Source organism: Chelonia mydas, chromosome 2 (assembly GCF_015237465.2).
Source record: "Chelonia mydas isolate rCheMyd1 chromosome 2, rCheMyd1.pri.v2, whole genome shotgun sequence".
In the NCBI taxonomy this organism is placed as follows: domain Eukaryota; kingdom Metazoa; phylum Chordata; order Testudines; family Cheloniidae; genus Chelonia; species Chelonia mydas.
Window position 1 is genome coordinate 141,725,468 of NC_057850.1, and position 18,626 is coordinate 141,744,093.

At 38.3% G+C, this 18,626-nt stretch overlaps 1 protein-coding gene across 2 annotated transcripts in view; it reads right to left on the reverse strand.

Annotated features, from left to right (window-relative positions):
- Nucleotides 1-18,626, reverse strand: part of SLC12A7 (solute carrier family 12 member 7) — a 310,242-nt gene that overhangs the window by 74,845 nt on the left and 216,771 nt on the right. For both annotated transcript variants that reach the window (XM_037893370.2, XM_043540293.1), the window contains exons 10-15: nucleotides 18,294-18,392; nucleotides 17,492-17,549; nucleotides 14,801-14,975; nucleotides 11,613-11,731; nucleotides 7,725-7,823; nucleotides 2,496-2,615 (exon numbers count right to left, since the gene is read on the reverse strand). In XM_037893370.2, the coding sequence (XP_037749298.1) occupies nucleotides 2,496-2,615; nucleotides 7,725-7,823; nucleotides 11,613-11,731; nucleotides 14,801-14,975; nucleotides 17,492-17,549; nucleotides 18,294-18,392 (670 nt within the window). The remainder of the gene's footprint in view (nucleotides 1-2,495; nucleotides 2,616-7,724; nucleotides 7,824-11,612; nucleotides 11,732-14,800; nucleotides 14,976-17,491; nucleotides 17,550-18,293; nucleotides 18,393-18,626) is intronic.

Consider the following 18,626-nt stretch of genomic DNA (forward strand, 5'->3'; position numbering starts at 1 on the left):
TGAAGACTCAGCACACCACTTCTGAAAGGTTGCCAACCCCTGCTATAGATTCATAGATTCCAAGCCCAGAAGGGACCACTGTGATCATCTAGTCTGACCTTCTGTACAATACAGGCCATAGAACTTTCTGAAAGTAATTCCTAGAGCAAATCTTTTAGAAAAACCATACAATCCTGATTTTAAAAGTGTCAGTGATGGGGAATCCACTACAACGCTTGGTAAATTGTTCCAATGATTAATTACTCTGACTACTAAAAATTTACCCCTTATTTCCAGTCTGAATTTGTCTAGCTTCAACTTCCAGCCATTGGATTCTGTTGTACCTTTCTCGGCTAGACTGAAGAGCCCACTAACAACTATTTGTTCTCCATGTAGGTATTTATAGACTGTAATTAAGTCACCCCTAAACCTTCTCTTTGTTAAACTAAATAGATTGAGCTCCTTGCATCTATCCCTGTAAGATATGTTTTCTAATCCTTTAATCATTCTCATAGCTCTTCTCTGAACTCTCTCCAATTCTTCCACATCCTTCTTGAATTGTTGGCACCAGAACCAGACACAGTATTCCAGTAGTGTTTGCAGTAGTGCAAAATACAGAAGTAAAATAACCTCTCTACTACTACTTGATAGTACCCTGTTTATGAATTCAAGGGTCTAGCCCTTTTGGCAACAGCATCACACCAGGAGCACGCGGTTAGCTGATTATCCACCATAACCCCCAAATCTTTTTCAGAGTCACTGCTTCATTCTGTATACCTTCTTTGTTCTTAAATGTGTGTATTTACATTTATCATTAAAATGCATATTTTTTGCTTGAGGCCAGTTTACCAAGCAATTCAGATCACTCTGAATCAGTGACTTGTCCTCTTCACTGTTTACGAGTCATATGATCTTTGTGTCATACGCAAACTTTATCAGTGATGATTTTATGTTATCCTCCAGGTAATTGATAAATAGCATAGGGCCAAGAATCAATCCCTGAGGCATTTCCATAGAAACATACCCATTTAATGATTATTTCCTGTTTACAATTACATTTTGAGAACTATCAGCTAGTTTTTAAATCCATTTAATGGGTGCCATGTTAATATTAAGGATAAGGAAGTAGAGGAAGAACAGGGAAAAAAGGAAAGACTGCCCTCACAGCCCAAAGTCTGAGGCCTGGAGAGCTCAGAGCAGCTATTTACAGAGGCCGCAAAAAAATTGTGATGCACTTGCTGAGCAGATGAAACAGTGAAGGGGAAAAAAGTTCTGGCACCAAAAACTGAACATATCAACTGCCTCTATGGTCTTGGTCAATCCATCAGTCATGATTTCTAGATTACAGGATTCTCTATGCACAAGAATGCACACTTTTGATTAATTTTTATTCACAGACTGACTGGATATCAGAGTTACTCCATTAATAACCAGATTTTGAGTAGCACAAAATATTTTCCAGATATCACATAATCCACATGTGATCATGAATGTTATGTTCATCTCATTATTTCCAAAATTTAGATTAATGCAAGACAATTTACAAGCTTCTTTGTCTTCAATGGTGCCTAGTCAATGGTGCCTAGTCATCTGTATCTTTTTTGTTTGACCAAACAGCATACTTCATTGAAGATCAGCAAGAAAAAGAATACAAAACAAAAGATTTTTCATCTACATTTCATCTACAGTTGGAGCTGGGCATGAGATACCAAACTCAAATAGACACACCCAAGTTAGTTCTGCAAGCTGGAACAGAACTAGCATGGGTATGTCTATGCAAGCTGTGGACAAATTAGGGAGAGTCCAGAGGAGAGCAACAAAAATAATAAAAAGTTTAGAAAAACTGACATATGAGAAAAAGTTTAATAAACAGGGCATGTTTAGTCTCAAAAGAAGAAGACTATGAGTGGATCTGATAACAGTCGTCAAATACGTTAAGGGCTGTTATAAAGAGAATGACAATCAATTATTCCACCATGTCCCATGGTAGTTTCAATATTTAATTACTCTCACAGTTAAAAACGTGTGCCTAATTAAAAAATTTGAATTTATCTGTCTTCAGGTTTGAGACATTGGCTCTTTTTGTGCCTTTAATACCTGTTTTTTTCCTGCATAAGGGTATATATACACCCTAATTAAGTCACTTCTTGATCTTTTTGATAAGCTAATAATGAACTCAAGTCTCTCTCGGCAAGACATTTTCCCAGACGTCAAATAATTTTCTGGCTTTTCTGTGCATTATGTGTTTGTATAAACAGATACAGAGCGTCTTGGTACTTTGACATTCCATCTGCCTTGCAGAAAGGAGTGCCTTTTTCATACATACTCACATATGTCATTTTCCTTGAAATTTCCTGCAGAACAGCTGGAATTTTAGGGCTTCAAGACCATGTCACTTTTTAAAGCTTGCTACTTGATATTAACATTCAAGCGTAACATTTCATATTTTCCTGGTATTCATTCCCCAATAAAAAAATTAATTAAATATAACAAATCAATAAAATACATCCTCTTACCCTCTATATTCTATGTACTTGTAAATACATCCTGCAATTAGTATGGCAATCAAAGCATAGTACCAAGAGCAAATGAACATCAAGGCAAAACATAAACTCATCCCCAGGAATGAAAGAGCCCTAAAAAGAAGCACATTTTTGAATTTATAACATGCATGCAAATGTACTACAAAGTCAATTCTTCCATTAAACTAACTCCCAGAAAGACCTCTCTAACAAAAAAGGCTATTTCATAATTTAAATGCATTGTCAACAATTTTAATAATCATTCTGAAAATGCTGAAAACTGAATACAATATATGCCTTCAATGTTCAATTCTGAATCTCTCTACTTGTGCCTACAACTCTCTTCAAGTTTTAAACAGGTCTTAACGTTATTTAACATCTATAACTTTCAAGTCTATTTTAAACTTCAAAAAATATTCTTCATTATTTATATTATCTATATAAATCCATGTAAAAACAGCCAATATGAACAATATTCTTGTTAAATTCAGTCAATGAAGTATGATATATCTACTGATATGGTGACTTAAGTATGTCATGTGCTAATAAAAACTGGTGTATGATAAGTATCCATTGTGGTAAGAGACTAAGAAACCTTTTTAATATAAAGATTAAAAAAAGACAGATTGGGACTTAAAATGGTTAAAAAAAATGTCAAAGTTGAAAAACAGAAAAAGGTAGACGTTTAAAAAATAAAATATAAGCAGACAAAAGGTTTTAAAAGAACAAGTACACAAATAAGAATTGGTCATTAAATAAACATGCAGAGGTTTGTGGTTTTTGTTTAAATCACACCAGGCAGAAATAGGATGAGGTTTATAAACAAAAGATTATCTGATGAGTACCAGCAATGACAGATTTGGGCTGTATACTATATTCCTTTATTAAAAATTCGTACACACTATTTTTACAGAGCTCTTATACTCGCAGCAAGCCTTTGAAATTTGGCAAGTGGATTGTCCTGGAGTCAACAAGATGCCTTTTGTTGGCTTCAAGAAAATCTGTTTAGATTTGGCCAAGTTACAAGGTGTCATAGAATCATAGAATATCAGGGTTGGAAGGGACCTCAGGAGGTCATCTAGTCCAACCCCCTGCTCAAAGCAGGACCAATCCCCAATCAAATCAAATCAAAAATTCCAACTTCCTATCTGTTTTTCACAAGGCACAGCCTGTTTTTGGTTTGTTGCCAAACATCCCCAAAATTCTATTAACACTCTAGGCAACCACCTCAGGGCATTGCACTTCAGCAGTTCACACAAAGAGCTGAGACTCCAGACAAGACATAAATATTATTTTTTTTCCTCCCAATTAAAATACCCTTTGGCCTAAGGGAAAATGCACAATGCTTTAACCAAGGGAAAATCCTGGAATCACATTCCCATTGACTTCAGTGTGACCAAAATTTCACCCTTAGTTGTAGACTCAATACTACAACCTGGTGTTAACAGTTCTGTGAACTTCATAGAACTTATTACTGATCACAAGCTGGGAATCCAGATCTCTTTTTTTTGCCTCTGTCTTCACGAGCAAGGTCAGCTCCCAGACTGCTGCACTGGGCAGCACAGCATGGGGAGGAGGTGACCAGCCCTCTGTGGAGAAAGAAGTGGTTCGGGACTATTTAGAAAAGCTGGACTAGCACAAGTCCAAGGGGCCGGATGCGCTGCATCCAAGAGTGCTAAAGGAGTTGGCGAATGTGATTGCAGAGCCATTGGCCATTATCTTTGAAAACTCATGGCGAACCGGGGAAGTCCCGGACGACTGGAAAAAGGCTAATGTAGTGCCCATCTTTAAAAAAGGGAAGAAGGAGGATCTGGGGAACTACAGGCCAGTCAGCCTCACCTCAGTCCCTGGGAAATTCATGGAGCAGGTCCTCAAGGAATCAATTCTGAAGCACTTAGAGGAGAGGAAAGTGATCAGGAACAGTCAGCATGGATTCACCAAGAGCAAGTCATGCCTGACTAATCTAATTGCCTTCTATGACGAGATAATTGGCTCTGTGGATGAGGGGAATGCGGTGGACGTGTTGTTCCTTGACTTTAGCAAAGCTTTTGACACGGTCTCCCACAGTATTCTTGCTAGTAAGTTAAAGAAGTATGGGCTGGATGAATGGACTATAAGGTGGATAGAAAGTTGGCTAGATTGTCAGGCTCAACGGGTAGTGATCAATGGCTCCATGTCTAGTTGGCATCCGGTATCAAGTGGAGTGCCCCAAGGGTTGGTCCTGGGGCCGGTTTTGTTCAATATCTTCATAAATGATCTGGAGGATGGTGTGGATTGCACCCTCAGCAAGTTTGCAGATGACATGAAACTGGGAGGAGAGGTAGATACGCTGGAGGGTAGGGATAGGATACAGAGGGACCTAGACAAATTAGAGGATTGGGCTAAAAGAAATCTGATGAGGTTCAACAAGGACAAGTGCAGAGTCCTGCACTTAGGACGGAAGAATCCCAAGCACCGCTACAGACTAGGGACCGAATGGTTCGGCACCAGTTCTACAGAAAAGGACCTAGGGGTTACAGTGGACAAGAAGCTGGATATGAGTCAACAGTGTGCCATTGTTGCCAAGAAGGCCTATGGCATTTTGGGATGTATAGATAGAGGCATTGCCAGCAGATCGAGGGATGTGTCATTCCCCTCTATTCGACATTGGTGAGGCCTCATCTGGAGTACTGTGTCCAGCTTTGGGTCCCACACTACAAGAAGGATGTGGAAAAATTGGAAAGAGTCCAGCGGAGAGCAACAAAAATGATTAGGGGACTGGAACACATGACTTATGAGGAGAGGCTGAGGGAACTGGGATTGTTTAGTCTGTGGAAGAGAAGAATGAGGGGGGATTTGATAGCTGCTTTCAACTACCTGGAAGCAGGTTCCAAAGAGGATGGATCTAGACTGTTCTCAGTGGTAGCTGATGACAGAACGAGGAGTAATGGTCTCAAGTTGCAGTGGGGGAGGTTTAGGTTGGATATTAGGAAAAACTTTTTCACTAGGAGGGTGGTGAAACACTAGAATGCGTTACCTAGGGAGGTGGTGGAATCGCCTTACTTAGATATTTTTAAGGTTAGGCTTGACAAAGCCCTGGCTGGGATGATTTAGTTGGGGATTGGTCCTGCTTTGAGCAGGGGTTTGGACTAGATGACCTCCTGAGGTCCCTTCCAACCCTGATAGTCTATGATTCTATGTTTCTATGATCTCAAATAGGGCACATCCAAGCCTGAGCCACTTATTAATGCTATCCCTCAGAAAATTTGCCAAATATATGTCCTTGGCTATGGTATCTGTAAAAGCAGGCTACTTCAGCACATGTAACTCTCCTTCAATATGTTGTCTGTCCTCTTCCAGTGGCTGGTCAGGAGAGGATAACAGCCTTTTCATGCTTCCAGCTAAAGTCCTTTAGCTCAAGTGACAGTGCTGCAGTACTAAAATTTAGTAGTTGATTGATGTTTTGGGGGCTGAAAGGGTTAGGGGGAAGGTACGGTGTCATATAATCTGTTTACATTTTATAAAAAATTAGGATGTTGGCTCTATTAGTTTGCAGCAAGGCTTTTTTTTCAGTTATGATGTCATGTTTGCTTTTGCTTTTCAAATGAAAGAGAAGATGTGTAATAGTGCCACTGGGGACAGTGAGATGACCCTGCCACATGACAGGGTAATCCTGATCCATATCAGATGATTGGGAACAGGAAATTTAAAAAAAGAAATAAGTCTCTTTGCAGCACTCCTGCGTGTCACATCAACACTAATTAAATCATTAACTTGCCTAACACTTTCCATATTTAAAAGATTCTTATCACCTTTTTCACAGAAGCTCTAATTTCTTCATTGCTTTCATGGGTTGCTACTAATTGTGTTCTCATATTTTTTTTTGTTTTTTTTTGGAGTGCCCAACTTCAGACATCTTGGATCTGATTTTTCAGAAGCTGTGAGCACTCATGACTGTAACTATAGCCAATGGAAATTGTGGATACACAATAACACTGATAGTAACAGAGTGTGGTTTGGAAGAAAGTGCACAGAGTTGGGAGTCAATAAGCCTTCTGTCTAATCCTGGTTCTGTCACTCACTCAGGTATGGCCATGGGCAACTAATTTTGCATGTCTCAGTTTCCTCATCTATAAAATGCAAACTTAATTCTGACATTTCCTAACTTTTGAGAACTTGGCTTTGCAACCTTAACATTTTTATCATAGGTTTCAGAGTAGCAGCTGTGTTAGTCTGTATTTGCAAAAAGAAAAGGAGGACTTGTGGCACCTCAGAGACTAAAAAATTTATTTGAGCATAAGCTTTTGTGAGCTACAGCTTACTTCTCTAAGGTGCCACAAGTACTCCTTTTCTTTTTATTTTTATCATAGTTTTCTGTATGTGATTTCATAGATTTTTTAAAAAGAAAATGGGGGAAAAAATTGAATCACGTGAAATAATATTGACACTGACATGAACCTTCAGCACAGTTGGAACCTTAACATCTATAGCACAGACCTCTGCCCCTTGAGCTAATGAAGTAACTAACAGCAGTAGTAGCAGCAGTAGGCTGTCATCCTCTTTGTCGACCAGAACTAGAGGGGGTTGAAGCACGCACATTGTCAGTGAGTTTCACAGATATTTGCTGGGAATTTGCATACTACTTCAGAATTCCACACAATGCATCCACTTTAAGTCCAAAATAACTATCATTTATATGGCAAAATCATGTGCTCCGATAACTGGGTTTTTTAGGACTAGAGCAATGGGTCCTGTAGAAATGTAATTATGTATGTAAGTGTGTAATTAAAGATTGTATGATAATAGATTCACTAAGGGGGCTGAATTAAGCCTGCATAGAGGTTATGTTCATAGACTCATAGACTTTAAGATCAGAAGTGATTGTCTAGTCTGACCTCCTGAACATTGCAGTCCACAGAACCTCACCCATTCCTGAAATAGATCCCTATGTGCCTTTAACTACAACTATCATTATGTGTGTTCTTGTTCATAACTATTTCTCTCTTGCTTCCCATCTGCATCAAACTTAGAACTAACTGAAATCAACAGGGAAAAAAATATTTTTCCAAACCCTCTCCTCTACTGTAATTTTTCATCTTGTATTAATGTTGTGATAAATTGTTGAAAACAGTTTTACTACCGAAAATGTCCAATGAATGCAAAGCAAACAACAAATACAAACCAAAATTAAGCCATTAGGTTTGGCTCTTCTAAATAAGAAGTGTACATAAAAAGATTTCCTACCAATGGTAGTACTTGAAACGAGGTCTCCAGTTTGGAGTGCATAAAAGAGTTTGCACTGCACAGGCCAAGTTCACAAACATATAGCACATTAGAAAAAACCTGCAAAGAAAGACAAATCTTTTAACTGGGAAATGAACTCTACAGTCTCACATACAAAATCTATCAAGAGAGTAGGGATAAATAAATATATTTACAGAAAGTTCAGATTAGTATCAGAACATGGGAATTACAAAGCCAGATCAGAACAGTGATTCTTCTAATATACTATCCAGTCTCTGATAGGTCAGTACCAGATGTTTCAGAAGAAGAAGCAATAAACACTTCAGTAGATAATCAAAGAATGAGCTATCAACATGGAAAGCTTCTTCCTATCTCCAATGAGCTAGAATTTTGCTTATACCTTGAAACACGAAACAGGGTTTACATCCCTCATAAAACTTTTATCAAAAGTCTTTGCTACTGTAACTTAAGGCATCTTTTTGTTATTCATATAAAACTCTAATCCTTTTTAAAATTTTACTAATCTCTTTGTAGCATGTTATACTGTAGTGACTAAGTTCCACAAGTGGTATGTTTTGTTAAAAAGTATTTCTTTTTTTTTCACTTTTAAATTTAGATCCTTTTAATTTCACTGACTGTCCCTTTGGTCTTGTATTTTAGAAAAGATTAATAAAAATGCCCAGTCTACATTCCCTGTTGCATTATTTCACATACTTTTAGCATGTCCCTTCTTATTTCCCTTCTCCTCTCTAAAACTTAGACAAACACCAGATTAAAGCTGTGCCCATAAAGTGTTCAGATCAAATAATTAAGCATCCTTCTTAGACAATGATGAGTCATTTTTTTGTAACTGTTTACACATAATTCTTTTGGTTAAAGATATCACTGCCGATAGGAGAAAATTTAAAAAGAAAAATGCTACTGATGCACTTAAAGTTTTAGAAACAACAAGAAGTGCAGTGGCACTTTAAAGACTAACAGATTTATTTGGACATAAGTTTTCGTGGATAAGCATGCTGCATCTGAAGAAGTGAGTTTTTTACCCGTGAAGCTTTTGCCCAAACAAATCTGTCAGTCTTTAAGGTGCCACCGGACTCCTTGTTGTTTTTGTGGATACAGACTAACATGGCTACCCCCTGATACTTAAAGTTTTAAGGCAAGAGACAGTTTTGTATGCAATAGCTATGGTCACTGGTATATTGTAAGATTTAGTCTAGCTTACTGTCAATGTCAAACCACCCCACATTTTATTACATTTTATTCAAAGGTACTGGAATTACCTTTAAAATAGGAAAGTAATTTGACATTAGCAATATTTTAAAATATAAAAGTATGGAAAACAGCTGCTTATTGCAATACTGTGGGTAAATTACTAGAGAAATTAACCTGATTGAAAGAAATATGAAAGAGGTTTTCAGGATGAGTTATTGAGTTAAACATACGTTACATCACTATCTTCTAAGCCTATGATTTATTGTTTGAAGAGCTCTGTGTAGCTCAAAAGCTTGTGTCTTTCACCAACAGAAGTTGGTCCAATAAAAGATATTACCTCACTCACCTCTCTAATGTCCTGGGACTAGCACAGTTATAACGCTAGAAAGATACATTATACCCTGTCAGGCACTCAGATACCACAATAATTAGGGTGATACAAGCACAATAGATGGATTGACAGCTCTTTTAACCATTTCCAATTGTCAGCATCATTTCTGAAGTGTGAACATCAAAACTGGACACAGTATACCAGTAAGGTCTCACTTATACCATATATAAAGGTAATACCACCTCTCTACATCTACACCATGTTTCCTTACTTACATATCCAAGAAATAAAGAATACAAGCCATTCTTACTTGATGGGAGACTCTATCCTGAGAAACAGTAACTCTGAAAAAGATTTGGGGGTTGTGGTGGATAATCAGCTGAACTTGAGCTCCCACTGTGACACTGTGGTCAAAAAGGGCTAATGTAGGCCAAAAGTCTAATGGAGAGAAATTGTCTCAAGTAAATTGTCCTCCATTTTGCTAGCTTTGAATTAGTAAGAAGAAATTGTTCTGAGTTTATTCTTTGCTGATTGTGCTAATGATTGTTCTTAGAAGGATAGAAGTTTTATGGCTGTAATTATTGCCTTATATACTGTTTGGTGTGTGAGTGAAGAATGTATGGTATACTGATTAACTGAGAAGAGACAGCTGGGCTGAATAGTCAAGAGGGGAGTGGAGGAGTCGAGAGGCACAAACTTTATTACCAGAATCACCGGGATGGATGACCCTAAAGCAAAGGCATACACCCCCAAGGACAAGATAAGAAGTTGAGCCAGAGGGACAAGATAAGAAACAGCTGTGGATCCTCCTAGTAACAACTCAAAATAATGCTAATTAAGAACAACCTTGAATACCTTGTGATTGACAGCTCCAGTGTGACACAGCAAGGTCCATAGGCTTGTATGGGAACTTATTACAGTAAAAGAAAGGTGTATTGCCATGGGACTTATCCCATTTAAAAAGGTTCCATGTGCTTCTAAGTATAACACTAATGCTATCCTGGGATGCATAAACAGGGGAATCTTGAGCAGCAATAGAGAGGTTAATATTATCTCTGCATTTGGCATGTGACCACTGGCTGGAATATTGTGTCCAGTTCTGATGTCCACAATTCAATGCAGATGTTGATAAATTGGAGAGGGTTCAGAGAAGAGCCAGGAGAATGATTAAAGGATTAGAAAACATGCCTTTAAATGATAGTCTCAAGGAGTTCAATCTATTTAGTTTAGCAAAGAGATGGTTAAGGGTTAACTTGATTACAGTTTATAAGTACCTACATTATATGGGGAACAAATATTTAATAATGGACTCTTCAATCTAGCCAAGAAAAATATAACATGATCCAATGGCTGGAAGTTGAAGCTAAACAAATTTAGACTAGAAATAAGGTGTACACTTTTGACAGTGAGAGTAACAATTGGAACAACTCACCAAGGGTTGTGGTACATTCTCTATCACTGACAATTTTTAAATCTAGATTGAATGTTTATCTAAAAGATACGTGCTAGGAATTATTTTGGGACGGTTCTATGGTCTCTGCTGTCCAGGAGATTAGACTGGATGATCACAGTGATCCCTTCTGGCCTAGCAGTCTATGAAAGTATTGCATTTACTGTCTTAGCTGTATCACACAGGGTTATCCACCATAACCTTTAAGTCCTTTTCAGAGTCACTGCTTGTCAAAACAGTATTCTATTCTATAAACGTTACCTACATTCTTGGTTCCCAGATGTACGATCTTTTATTTAGATGGACTAAAATACATTTTGTTCAAGTGAGCCCACCTAGCCAATGTGACCCACCCTGCTCTGTAGAACTGACTTGTCCCCGGCATTATTTACCATTTCACCTATTTTCTGGCATCTGCAAACTTTACCATCAATGATTTTATATTTTCTTCCAAATCACTGGTAAAAATATTCAATAGCATTGAGACAAGAATAGATCCCGGTGGGATCTCACTAGAAATTCCCCCGCTAGATGATAACTCCATAATCAGAATTAGTTTGTGTAATCTCTCATTTAGCTAGATTTGAGTCCATTTAATATGGCCTGTGTTGATTTCAGATAGTGTTAATTTTTTTATGAGAATGTCTGCAGTACTAAGTCAAATAATGTATAGAAGTCTATTTCAGTTAAGCATTGATTTAATTTAGCATTAGCCTAAGGCTTTTATCATATTTTGTCAGTCTAGATTCTCTTCAGGTTAACTGTGAGCTTTACTAACAATATGATCTGAAAAGTATTTCAAAGACAAGAAAAAGTCTTGATAACTAAGTTATTCAATTTCAACAATATATTAAGCTTTTAAAAAAATAATGTCAAGTTTCACATGCATACTTACATTGAAAGAATTGGTGCTACGCTATCCAGGGAAGCTATGAGAATTCCTATCTCACAAATACAAGCAGTGAGAAGTAGTGCCCACGTTGGTTCACCATTTGCTTTTCCATGACCAAATACCTAATTCAATTAAAATATACAGTAAAATGAGTAAATCTGTTCAATATATAGTTCTCAAAATATACTAAAGGGAACCTACAGAGAACCCTACCATAAATCAGTAGAAGGAGCCCAGTTGCTGAGACATGGGATATGAGAGAGCTCATGGCCAGATCCACTCAGGTAATTTTTCGCATAAAGTTTTTGGGGGTAGCAGGGACAAAGTCTTCTCTCAAGGTTCCAAAGAATACACACAGCAGTATATGTTCCCTTCTCCTCTCTCCACATAACCATAAGGATTGAAACCCCAATGTTTCCACCTGTTCTCTTTCTAAACATCCAGTTTCTCCTCACTCTCATTCTCCATACCACAACTGTCCCTCCCTTTTCCCTATAGAGACCCTTCAATCTTCCATCTCTTTCATTCAAACTCTCATTCTCTTTCTAGACCCTAATTTTCCTCAAACATCTCTCACCATATTTCAAATGTCTCATGTTCCCTCACACCTTTGCACCACTGTGAATTCTTCATGCTCTCTTCCCTCTACCTCCAAACACTTCATCATCTCTACACATCTTCCTTGAAACTCATCCCAATCTACAAATTCTCTAATCCTCCTGCAGACAACTCTCATGTCCCTCCTTTTGCAGTCTCCTCTTTCCTCAAGACCATTCTCTCCTCTGTGAAACCTCTGCAGTCATCCCACCTTTTGTTCCCTCATTGCCAAATATCCCCTTTCTATTTACTCCTCAAAATGATTACATTTCTCTCTTGTCCCCCATCTGTCTCTTTGATTCACCTCTCACCTCTCCCTGTCCTGGCCCCTATTCTGTGTCCCCAATATTCAGCTCCTTCCAACAAGTCCCTCCTTCCTTAGCTGCCTTCTCCTCACCCACAAGTTCCCCACACCTCTCTCCAACTCCCTTCTCTTCATACAACTTCTTCCCAGCCCCAGTCCCCTCCTCAGATTCTCCTAACTGAGCTTGTCCCACTCTAATTCCTCTCCCAAAGGTTTTTCCCCCACTCCTCCCATTACTGCCACCATCACACACTAGATGATGCCTCTCTAGAGCTCACACCAGCTCCTATCCCCTTGGACAAGTTATATAAAGTGGGGAATTAGGAGGAGCTGCTGGTTGGCCCTGTCTCTGCTCAGCTCCCTGCCGGCCAACAGCAGCCGTTGCCAAGTCTCACGAGAAAAAAAGCAGCACTGCCTTTCAGAACAAGCCCAACCCATTCTATCCTTAAGAGATAGAAACCAAAACAATCCAGTATCTACCCACTGTTGAATATTTTTCTATGCCTCCTAACAATAGTCATTTTCCAGTCTTGTCCAAAAGAGTGAGAATTTGTCAGAATAAAAGGAAAATGACTGAGTTAACATTTTTGCTTCTGCTGCAGCCATGTTTTCATTTTTATTTTAATTTTCAGGTTTTTTTAATAGTTTTTAATATTTATTTTGGCTGAACTAAGAGGCAGGGATGATGAACTACTTGTGCTGCTATAGGGTTATTTGCTCATTCCACTGTAGTCAGTGACTAAAAGCTTGCATAGTGATTTATCCATAATTTGAAACTCTACAGTACATACTGAATGTAGCATGTAAGGATGGAAATGGGGGCAGAGCTTAATTTTTAATGCATGAGGTGCTGGAGAAGCCTTAGCACAATTTAAGCAATGGCTGGGCTGCTGGAGAATCGCAGCTGCTGGCCTTGCACCCAGCTCTGAAGGCAGTCCCGCTGCCAGCAGCAGCGCAGAAGTAATATTGGCATGGTATAATGTGTTGCCACTCTTACTTCTGCGCTGCTGCTGGCAGCAGCGAAGCTGCCTTCAGAGCTGGGTGTCTGGCCAGCAGCCGCCACTCTCCGCTCTTCCTTAGCAGGCACCCACAGAGTGTTGTAACAGCTGTCACTTCTAGGTAGGCTTTTTCAGTTAATTACAGGTATAGTGCCTTACAAAAGTCTTTGCATTGTCTTTCTGGATGGTGGCATTTTTCGTCCTTTGCTTTTATATGTAAGTGTAGGCACAAAGATGCATCCAGCAAGAGACCAAGCATATGCAGTACCTTAATAACTTGATTTAGACCGCCTTCATCAATGGGGAGGTTACTGTTTTTGCAAGCTCTTTAAGATGGTCTGGCTTTTCATGGATAACCCAATTTTGCCCAGGCACTAGAATACCTGGGAGACTGTACACTCTACACTTGCCAAACTATCCAATTCAGAGAAAAGCTACATAATCTTCATCTCAGTCACAATCAGGCCTTGTAGTTCAGAGCTAATGACAGAACAGCAGGGAAATAGCTGTTATACCTGTCTTAGTTTATATAATTTGCAGAATGAGTAAGAACTTAAATTGTTGCTCTCAACCTTTTCTATAAGTGACTCCAAAACAGTATCATGTAGTTCCATGTCCACATCAAATTTACTCTGTTTACAAATAAAAAGTGCCTGAACTGGAATCTGAAAGTTAAGTTGCTAGTTATTTTCTGGCTTTTGCATTTCCACTCGTAAAAACTTCTGTGGGCCCAATTCTGCCTCAGTTTCATAGTGCACAACTTGATTGTTTGAAGAATAAAGACAATAAAACAGCACAGAGATACATAAGGATAGAGTGTGGTCTGCAAATGCAACTTGATTTACTTTTTTTTAAAATGCAATTAAAATCTAGCTTCAGCTCAAGGTATGTCTATACTGCAATCCAAGGTGTGACTGCAGGTCAGGTAAACATACCTCCATTAGCTTTACCTGTGCTAGCATTGCTAAAAATAGTAGTGTAGTTGAGGTAACATGGAGTTCAGTGCAGGCTCTACAAGCCCATCCATAATCCTGAGTACCAACTCGCATTGCTGAAGCCTGCACCACCATATCTACGCTGCTATTTTTAGCAATGCTCGCACAAGTAAAGCTAGCATAGGTAGGTCTACCCTAGCTGCAATTATACCTTGGATTGCAGTATAGACATACCATCACACTTTCATGGCTCTGCAGTGGTAACAGGAATAAAAATAATTAAAAATATATTTTAGTCAACAATATAAATGCAATTTAAATGTAAATGCATTTAAAACACTGAAAAAAGTAGCTCACTTGAAGAAATGGTATTATGCCATCTCTTGCAATAGCCTGCAACAGCCGGGGTGCACCAGTAAGACTCTGTAGACCAGCACCACATGTAGAGAAGAATGAACCAATTACAATTACCCATGGAGAAGGCCACGCCAACGTACCAATCACTAGGTTTCCATTAACTGCTTCTCCAAACCTTGGGGGAAAGATCAAATAAATTAATGAGAAAGAGCAGTGGATGCTAAAGTGATAATTCTTCTCTTATAGCTCAATATACACATTTCTAATTCTGTTTTAGCACTTAATAAATGATACTCTACAAAATTAATCAGGTTGTGTTTGGGTTTACCCAACCGATTTATCCTCTTTCTTATACTATTAAAGAATGGAGCAGCTAAATTTTACAACACAACTGTGATTTAATAATTATTATTACTACATGTGTCTTTACAAGACATGACTTCCATATTATCTGGGCACACTACATTGTTTATACCAGTAGCAAGATATTTACTCATATGCTCTGTACTGCTTGTGGTATTGAACTAATTACCATGTAATGAAAATAACAGCCATGATACTAGAAGCCAGATTTTCAAAAGCCTGTGCTGTTGAAAACCCTGTCGTGCAGATATATACAGAGACACAAATAGGAGATACATATGAATATTGTTTTCAAAATAAATGGTTGATCATACACAGTGCATGGGTATCAAACGATGTATGAGAAAATTCAGTGGGTGAGGTAGTGTCATAACCTGGTTATAGATGTGAACAGCCTATTTTTAACGTTGTTTAGATATGCTTAAGACACTTGGGCATGTGCAAGCATGGAGGCAGCCTGCAAGCTGTCCTCCACTAACAGTTGTTGGATTAGCTGTTCCAGTTAAAGAAAAATAGCAGATAGGAGAGGGTTATTGTGATGGGAGGTGGGAGGGAGTGCTAAGGAAAAAGTGGTAATGTTATGATGGTTTTCTCTGAGGTACAGGCAGAGGGAGTAAAGACAGATAACTTGTGGGGGTGGCAACTAGAATTAGCCAGTCAACTAAATACATATGCCTTTAGCCTGACATGCTGCCTGAGTCTGTGCAATTTTTGAAAGATGTCTATCAGGAGAATGAGCAAAGGAAATCAGCACTAGGAGCTAGGTGCTTTCATAACATAGTAGCTGATGCCCAATCTAGTTCCAATAATTTCTTGAGATAATTGGTACTGTCTTGCCTATGGATCCATGCATGAGTCCAGAGGGGGTTCAATTAAGGTGAGAGAGCTTAGGAGAGTCTTAAGAAATGTGAGATGTCATCCAGTTTTTTAAAAAGTGGTATGCATTAACTTATTTTAAAAAAATTTGAAGATCACTTTTAATGTTTGAAGATTATTAGTAAAAATTCATTTAGTAAAAATGCATTGTATCTAGCCTATTATTTTTCATTTATTTTCAGGCTTGCCAGAGCAGTTGGCAGAGAAAAGAAAAAGGGTAAAGCTAAGACCACCTTATTTCTTCTCAGGCCTGCAAGGGCCAGGAACAGCAGAGACAGAGCAAGAAGCCTTATGCGTTGAAGTCAATTTTAAAAATCTTTGAATTGTGCATGCCCAGACACTTGGATACACTCGTCAGTCCTCATTTTGAAGCTACATATGCACACAGCTTTGAAAACAAGTCACCTCTGGATGTTCAGAAAAAGGCACACCACATGGTGCCAGTGCATACATACAACTGAGTCCCTGAAAATTCTCTGCTACATGCCCAGGAACTGCAGCAGGATGCTGCCCAAGATCCATGAGAGGCTGCCATGGGAGGCAAGCCACCCCAGTAAATTGAACTCTAGAGGCCATTCCACAAACTGAAGGGACAGTGGTAGAAAGTAGCCCAGGACAGTGGCTTTAGACTCCCTACTTGGAGTGCCCCTGTTCAGGAGTCAACTCACACAGGGTCAGTGGATTGGGAGGGCCCGATTCCTCCTACCCTCACTGCCTGAAGGACTGACACACCTTGACCAGGGAAACAAAGGGCTGGAAGTCAGATGCAAAACACTAGGCCACCTGGCCCTCCAAGCAATCTGTTACAACTCTATAAAGGTAAGGAGGACTTGTGGCACCTTAGAGACTAACAAATTTATTTGAGCATAAGCTTTCGTGAGAAGTGAGCTGTAGCTCATGAAAGCTTATGCTCAAATAAATTTGTTAGTCTCTAAGGTGCCACAAGTACTCCTTTTCTTTTTGCGGATACAGACTAACACAGCTGCTACTCTGAAACCTGTCTATAAAGGTACTAATTATAATCTAATTTCAGCAAGACGGGAACTGGCAGCCAATGCACAGCACAGAACACAGGTGCAGTATGGTCCCAATAACATGCGCTACTCAAAAGGTGAGCTTCTGTGTTCTGCATTAGCTAATACACCTTTGTGATTTTCAGGTGGATCTCCAGGTAGTGTATTCAGAAACATAAGCATGCATAATTAAGGCTAGGTGTGTACTTAGCATATTTTCATTATTTTTTCTTCTTCAACTTTGACTTGTCTGTTTTTATTAAAAAAATAGTATGAAATTAGGAAATTTAGCAAAGTTAACTGTCGCATAAACGTACACCATCTAAATTAAATTTCCAAAATAAAACCTATTCAAACATATTTTCATTCCAATAATCAAAATTTATGAGCATACATAAAACATGTACACTTTAGAAAGATGGAAATTAAATATACATACTTATCTCTTAATATCACACCTTCTATACATGCACCAAACAATACAATGCAGGATAGATCTATTATTGAGAATGAAGGAAGATAAAAACAGATTATACTGTAGTATAATTTGGAGAAGAATCAAACTCCACATTACCTAAGAATCTGTAAAAAATTTCAGAACATTACTTTTTTTGTCTTCTTCCAGCTTTCTCACAAAAATAAGATTAATCAAGGATTAGCTGACTTTTGCCAATATTTCTTTATGATGTGCTGTATTTATTCTATACTTTACCCCAATGTAGTGCTGAAAATAACCAACTTCATATATTAGATTAGATTAGATTACATCATTTATGGGTACACACTCAACCGTAGGGATAAATATTTTCTCATATTTTAAGTAACATCAAGTGATCCAAAATTTGGCATTTCATAAAAGAAGCCTCTGGGATTCCTAATTTTGTAATGCTGTACAGCATTAGTTTCTTTCCCTGGCAGTTCATACACTATCACATTTTCAAATGGCCACACTGATCAGGCCAAAATAAAGGTAATTTACTGGGTAGACCAGGGTGGTTTCAGGATCCTGCATTATACACCCCAATAGCATCAATTTTAATTTGGAATTTGGGAAATCAATAGAAAACATTTAGAATTTCTTTCAGTTTAGGTTCTGTTTTGCTCCTGCTAAGTTTTAAACTCAGCAAACTTGAATGACTTCCCAGTGAAATTTCAAAGGAAAATCCTAAGGCATGTACATTTCCACCTTAATAGTGTGCACTGGAAGAAAGAAAATAATTAAAACACATCACAAAGGATACAGATAAAGGATGTAGTTGAAATAGCCAAAATTGTTCCAGTAGGAATAGATTTCTGAGCATCCCTAAGGTCTCCAGATCTGTTTGATCCTGCCATAATACCTAAAAAGAAGAATAAAACCAAATTTTATACCATAAAAGCAATGAATAGTGATTACTTTATGAAAAAGAATTTAAATACAATATTTATGTTTAGCAACAATCCAAAAACTAATATAACTGAGGAAACATTTGGCATTCCATTATGCGGACTACAGAACATTTGTTCAGTTTAAACTTGCCTTGCTTGAGAAATTTGAACTGTCACACAAATTGTACAGAACGAAATTTCAGGGG